A 7,856-nucleotide genomic window follows, 5' to 3' on the forward strand; every position below is an offset into this window, starting at 1 on the left:
TTCTGGAATGCTAAATTTTTTTTGCTTTAGATTCTGGAAGGTATGATTTTTTCATATTCGGATGCCCAGTACCCGAATACCGTTGATTAGGTATCGGGGTACTCGATAGTATTTTATTTCCGGATACCCGAAAACATCACCTGGTCATACCTGTTTCCTATAGACAGAGAGAGAGAGAGAGAGAGAGAGAGAGAGAGAGAGAGAGAGAGAGAGAGAGAGGTTATTGTTTAACCCCTCACAGTTGACTCAGAATCAAAGTAAACGGATATCGCCTAGTTCTGGTATAAGATCCTACCGAAGTATGACCATATTAGATAATAAATAAACCTTGACATAAAGACAGATTACGTGACAAGCACTGACTAAGAATATCATTGCGAAAACAGGGGGTAAAAAGGGCTTCTTCAAACGATTTGGTGCCTTCATGTTTTTTTTAAATTCAGAGGAACAAAGACTCAGAAATGATACGGATCTGCATTTTCTGGATCGCGAGGCAGCGCGGATCTAATAGATTTCCGAATCGGCCACCATTCAGGATTAGGCGCCAATGTGGACCTGGATATATCTGGACTCGGTCTACAACGCAATGAATTTCCTATCCACAATAACGGTTGAATTTCCTTGAAATCAGAGATTCAGACGCTGTCGCTATTTATACCGCCATTGCATGACCGCTATATTCACGCCGAAAGCTGTTCGATGGTTTCCTGGACTGTTGAAAGCACCCTGCTTTTTTTTTTGCTTTTTTTTTTTACCTTTTTTTGTATTTTGAAACATAGTCTCATATACATTATTGTGGTTTTTAACTCACTGTAGTTAATGTTCATTTTCGCTTACTTTGGGAGTAAGACTACAAACTTCTTTGTTATTGTTGTTCATGTTCTTGTTGGGGGGTAGGAAACCACTATGGAAGAGCCTAAAATGGTCTGAAAAAGGTGTTTCGCGTTGAGTTAAAGATACAGGAATCTTAGGATATTTATTTATTAGAACGAAAATGTAAAAAATAACTAATGTGCATGTTAAACAGTACAGAACAAATATTTCCAATAAAATATAGCGCATTCGTTGTAATTTTCATTGGTAACGCAACTCGCTATTTGACCGTAGATTTTAGCACGCGCTCCGAGTAATCTGGAGATCGGAACACGCCTTGTTTTTATCTGGGTGACACCAGAATGTTATGGGAGGGAATTTTTAGTCCGATAACCTTCGCCACTGATGGCGCTGCACAACAGTCGACTGACTACATCAGGTAATTCTTCGCTAAGGTTAAAAGCCGGGACTTATCGCTAGCGAGGCGAGGTTCCCTAACCACTAAAAGCCCCTTATCATTATTACTATATTATTTATTAATATTGAGTTGAATATAGAATTTAGGCCAAAGGCCAAGCACCGTGACCTATGAGGTCATTCAGCACTGAAATGGAAACTGACAGCGAAAGGTTGGAAAGGATTAGCAGGTGTAAAGTAAGATGGAAGAAAGAGAATATGTACGGAGGTGCGGTAAAAGGAACGAAAGTGGGTTGCAGCTATAGGGGCCGAAGGCACGCTACAAAGAACCTTAAGTAATGCCTACAGTGAACCGCATGAGGTCCGCTGACGACACCGGAGTATTATTATTATTATTATTATTCAATAGGAGCAATTTCTCACAAAGAACAAAGACAAAAATTTTATTAATCAGCGACGTTGCCAAACCACTGAACGACCTATGTTATTATTATTATTATTATTATTATTATTATTATTATTATTATTATTATTATTATTATTATTATTATTATTATTATTATTATTATTATTTTGTTCTAAGCGGTCCAAAATAATTTAAAAAAAAAAATGTTGCGAGTTCGTGTATAATTTAAAAACCCTTTACAAAGGTTTCGAACCCTTCCCTGGGTTAATCTTTTTTCGGACTGAAGATGAACCCAGGTAAGGGTTCGAAAGCTTTGTAAAGGTCTTTTCAATCATACACGAACTCGCAACATTTTTTATCATTGTGGACTTCTAAGAACATTATATATATGTACTCTCGCGATAGAGAGTTTTTCCTTATCATTATTATCATTATCACTCTCATCCAAAACGAGCAATTACTCGCAAGAAACGAGACAGAAAGGTTATACTATGATAAACTAACGACGCGAGCTGCCTACAAAAGCCATAAAATAAAATAAAAATAAAAATACAAAAAAAAACTCCTCCAGTTCTTCCGATTGCTGACACGAATTCCTCCTCCTCTCTCAGATGACGGACGTAATTGACATCAAACAGAAGGGAACAGAAAATGGAGCGAGGAAAGCTTCGTAGCTCAAAAGCGAAATATATATGTATGTGAAATATATACTACTGCGTCAGATTCCGATTCTCTCTATCGGAACTGTTGTTGTGAGGGGTGAGTCACAGGTAGATGCAGTACGTCGCTTTTAATTGCTTGCTGACTGCTGGTTGTGGGGGAGCTCTGGATTCTGCATTATCGTCAGACAATTTTCCCTTTCTTTTGTATGTATGTATGTATGCATGTATGTATATATGTAGGCATATTCTTTAAAAATCACAGTAGATGCACGTGACTCTATTAGTATATAGGCGAAAACCACAGGAAAATGATAGGCACAAATTTATTAGGTCATTGTCGAGGAACAAATGCCTGGAATAAAGACGAAAGTGCTTGGTATACTGATGTTCTGCCTATCATTTTCCTATGGTATTCTCTTATATATATATATATATATATATATATATATATATATATATATATATATATATGTGTGTGTGTGTGTGTGTGTGTGTGTATTGTATGTATGTATGTGTGTGTGTTTGAGTTTTCCATCATATGGGGGTTGGCTCCAGCAGGCGTTAGCTGCAAGTTGTGGGATGAGATTGCTAGTCCCATGCTTATGAACCACGAGTTGACTAACCACCAGGTACTCAATTCATTACCTAAGAGTCGTTAAACGGGCAGGGAATTAAATGGAATTAAACAGAACGTCGCTAAAAGGTTGCAGCTCTCCCAGAAATCAAATTCTGGACCCCTACGAATACTGAATTTTAGACGAATCTTATCTCAGTTGATCTTGTAATTTGATACTGATTCCACTTCTCTTTTCTTGGCCCTCTCTCTCTCTCTCTCTCTCTCTCTCTCTCTCTCTCTCTCTCTCTCTCTCTCTCTCTCTCCTTTATTTTCTTAGGCTGTTCATTTATTTCGCTTATGGTCATTTTGTTAAAACGGTAGACATACAATATGATTCTTGGGCAAACAGACTTTCATGTAGTGGTTACGATGTTTAAGAATATTCTCTAGTAAACATATTCTCATTCTGTTTGCAGACTATACAACATATACCCCTCTGGAAAACATACTTTTATGCGGTGTATGTGATGTACAACAATACACTTCTCTGGCGAGCATACACAGTAAACAACCAAAGGACACAGACGTCCCTCTCAAACGTAAACGCCACAAAAGCACTGTAGGGTTGGCAGCGTAAATGAAATGGGAAGTTTTATTCGCGCAGAAAAGAAGAGAGCTTCCGGCCCCTCTGTCCAAGCCATGAAGCGAATTCTACTGTAGATTTGGGCGAATTCGTTTTAAACCTCGCTCGCTCTGCGGCTCTGGCTTGAATAAAAGGGGACAAATATTGTCAGTCCGTGGACACGAATGTCGCGAGAATCAATGTCTGTGATCGTTTTTTGCAACCTTGAATCTACAGTCGTTGCAAAAATTCATTGATTTCCTTTTGGATAATGAATATATGTAGAAACACACTCACACACATAATGTATATGTTACAGGGAATATGTGAAATCAGGGATTTCACGAAATCCGTAGGAAATATGGGAAATGACCAATTCCCTTAGGAGCATTTGAACCCCAAGGGCTTGTACTAAACACGGTGAAACAGTGATTCATCTACACTGTTTCGCCATGTTTAGTACCAGCCCCTTGGGAGTTCAAATGTATTTCGCCTTGCTTAGCACTAGCCCGTGGGGGACCAAATGTCCCTGAGTGCATTTGATCCCCAAGGGGCTAGTACTAAAGACGGCGAAACACATTATTGTCTCCCAAGGGACTAGTACCAAACACGGCGAAGCAGTGTAAATGAATAACGTTTTTACCATGTTTAGTACTATGGCAGATTCACATCAACCGTGCATTTGATGTCTAGGCCAGTCCCTTACGACGCTCCTGATTGGCTGTTGATAAGCCAATCACGGGGCTGAAAACTCTGTCTCTCGAGAGAGTTCACATAGGCAGGATGCATGTTCCACCTCTCCTGAGTATCCAACAGCCAATCAGGAGCGTCGTAAGAGACTGGCCTAGACACCAAATGCACGGTTGATGTGAATCTACTAAAGCCCTCTGGGAGTAAATGTTTCCAAGCGAATTGTTTATTTCACAAATGCCCTAGCGATTTCGTGAAATCCCTGGATTTCGCATACTCCCTGTAATATATATATATATGTAGTATATACATATTATATATTAATATATAGTATAATATATATATATATATGTATAAATCAGAATCACGAAAGTTAAGGAAACGTGATAAATCCATAAATAAAGATAAAATGCCAACGAAGGAAAAAATCAACGCAAGGAGGTCCTGCGAGAATCTTTCCGGCTGAAAAATGCCTTTACTGAAGCAGCTGTGCTTACAAGTTAAAGGGCGCTTTTTCAGCCGCAAAGATCTCACGCAGACTCCTTCGTTTATTTTTCCTTCGTGGCATTTATCTTTATTTATATATATATATTTATATATATATATATTAATATATATTTATATATATGTATATATATATATATATATATATATATATATATATATATATATATGTGTGTGTGTGTGTGTGTGTGTGTGTGTGTGTGTGTGTTTACGTGTGTTTATCATTTTGGTCAAAATAACCTTTAACTCAATCGATTTCCTACCCTTTTTGTTCATACAATAATTACTACAAGCTTTTAATCCAAATGGAAAGTAAATAAACACTCTTCTTGTTGTTGTGGCTTTTACAAATACATATATATCTGGTGACGTATATATGTTACAATCAAAGTGTGAAACTAGCCATTTCATGTAATGCCTGGAAATTTCAGTCGTTTCACGAAATGACCTTTTCACTCGGCCATTTCGTGAAACGACTAAATTATTCAGCTATTACGTGAAATGGCTGGAAAATTGGTGTCCTCATTACACAACCTAGCTAAGACTTTGAGAGAGGGAGAGAGCCTTATTATTATTTCTATTCTTTTTTATTTTCTTTATTTTTAATTATAATCATTTTTCTTTTCATTTATGTGCTTTTTAAAATCACATCTACAAGTATGTTAAAATAATCATATAGCACATATAAACATTTCGTTGAATGTCTTAAAATGATTATTAAAATAATTTAAAAAAATTTTGAGCATTTACTGAAGGAATTTACTCATTTGTTGTACTTGTTAAAATAATTAAAATAATCATAAAACACTTTTGAACATTACGCTGAACTACGTTGCTTATTTGTTTATACAGTTAGAAATAAATACAAGTAGTCAAAATCATAAAACACATTTGAACATTCTGTTGAACAGATTTACTTAGTCACTAAATTGCAAACGTTAGACTTTTATAACATCGACTGTTACACTTGCACTTAGCCTTGTAACAATTACATCGATTTGTAGAACACTTTTAAGAAACCCTGACCACAAGTGGCTGTAGATTTAAAAGCCTGCCGAAGGAAAACCTATTCATCTTGTTTGACATTAGACTGAGTGAGAAGTTTCTGCGAACAAAGATCAAATTGGTTGCGTGAATACTTGGTCTTGATTACGCCACTCTCAACGGCCATGGTATAAAGGTCATTTTCATCACGATCAACGATGACACCGAGGATATTACGTGCATCCACCCGTCCCCTATCCACCAAAGGAATAAAAACTGCAATATTATCTCCTACTTCCCCTGCCTTTGAGTCTAACCTGCTGTGCTTTTCCATGCTCTCACCTTGCGAGAGCTGTGCTTCTCTTGCTCTTCCTTTCCTGTGTTATCTCACGCTCATGTCTTGTAAGTGGTGACGGACTGAGTGGTGAAGACTCTTCATGGGTGTGGGTTGGCGAAGTGAACTCTGGTGTAGGCTTGGGGATTGGACTGTTGGGAGTGTAGATGGTGCAGTGTCGGCTGGTGCTGCAGGGTCTGGTGTAGGCTGAGAGGTGTGGGCTGGTGGTGTTTGGTTTGGTGTAATCTGATCAGCATCGACTGATGTTGTAGGGACTGGTGGAGATTGCGCACAGCTGACACTGCTGTAGGGTCTGGTGTAGGGTGAGTAGTGTTGGTTGATGCTGTAGTGTCTACTGTAGGCGAGGTGTGAGCTGACACTTCATCTTCTGTTGGTTCTGAAATAAGGGCAAGCAGGTCATCTTCTGTCTGAAGTCTCTCAATAACCTCTGAAGGGAGACATGATGATGTTAGACCCACTTTAGGATCACAACCAAACATAGCTTTGTATGGCGTGAGCTTGATACCTGAGTGATAGGTGGAGTTCTTCATGTTTTGGACAAAACGAAGACCAATGGACCAATCCTGTGTGTTGTTGTCTGACATCCAAGCAATCAACATATCCTTGATGTCCCCATTGGCACGTTCCACAGAACCTTGACTTTGGGGATGTCTTGGTTTTCCATGGACCATGATGAGATCTGGCCAAAGATCTTTTCGTTCTGTGATGACATGAGCTGTAAATTCAGAACCATTGTTACTTTGAAGGATTGCAGGAGCACCAAACAGCAAGAAGATGTCGAGCAGTTGAAAGGCAACTTCAGCTGCTCTTTTTGATGTAAGAGGTCGAAGTATCACAAACTTTGTTAAGTGGCACTGGTATACCATAATCCACTTGAACTGAGCTTGGGGAGATGACTGCATGTCTACCAGATCAACCTGGCCCCGAGAATTGAGATCGCGGCTTAAAATAGGCTTTACAACAACTCCAGTAGCCTTCGGACGCTTCCGTTTTTCTTGGCCACCATGACCTGTTGCAATATGTGCCCTCTTGATGATGTCATAAGTATCCTCAATACTGACCTAATAAAGTGTTGGTTCTTCAGCTGTTGCGCGTTTCTTGATCAGCTTCTCCACTTCTCCACACTGAAGAACTTCATACCTGTGTATGTGTGATTGCAAAATCTGAATTATGAGTTCGTGGTTACATTAGGGTTTTCAAAACAGTTCTGCAGATAGTAATGTTTTATTTTGTTGTTGTTTGTAATTTTATGAATATATGATATATGTTTGTAATTTTTGAAATAAGAACTTCATAAGGAATGAATGAGATATTAAATTCATTAAATATTTCATAATTGCACTAATCAGTAATGCTTAATTTCTCACGATAAACAGGTACATTCACAAAAAAATCTAAACTACTGTGTCAAAATATCTACTTGTACCAGCTGACTGTTTCAGTTCAATTTATGTACGGAAACGATAATAAGAGATAATAAAATCTTACTTCTTGAGAATGTAGTATCCATGACGAGGCTTCGAAGATGGATCCCTGGCAGCTGTCTTCCGGTCTTCAATTGTCTCGTAGTACTCTTCTTTAGCAATGAAGTTCTTTTTACACTGATGATATTTTTGAAAAAGCGCTTCTGCAAACTTGACTTCAAAATTACACTGAGCCCATTACAATCTGCAACATACAGGTAGGCAAGTATATAACCTTTACAACACCAGTAGACAACTGACTAGCAACTAAAATCTCCCTCCCTCCCTCCCTAAACAGTTTTAGCCAGGTTGTGTAACGAGGACACTAATTTTCCAGCCACTTCACGTAATAGCTGAATATTTAGTCGTTTCACGAAATGACCG

General features: G+C 38.3%; 1 protein-coding gene across 1 annotated transcript; it reads right to left on the reverse strand.

Annotated features, from left to right (window-relative positions):
• Window positions 1-6,089: 6,089 nt before the first annotated feature.
• LOC135195360 (KRAB-A domain-containing protein 2-like) lies at window positions 6,090-6,911 on the reverse strand. Its single transcript, XM_064221620.1, has one exon. It carries the CDS (start codon window positions 6,909-6,911, stop codon window positions 6,090-6,092), a length of 822 nt encoding a protein of 273 aa, XP_064077690.1.
• Window positions 6,912-7,856: the final 945 nt, after the last annotated feature.

The sequence above is a fragment of the Macrobrachium nipponense genome, chromosome 16 (genome assembly GCF_015104395.2).
Source record: "Macrobrachium nipponense isolate FS-2020 chromosome 16, ASM1510439v2, whole genome shotgun sequence".
NCBI lineage: Eukaryota > Metazoa > Arthropoda > Malacostraca > Decapoda > Palaemonidae > Macrobrachium > Macrobrachium nipponense.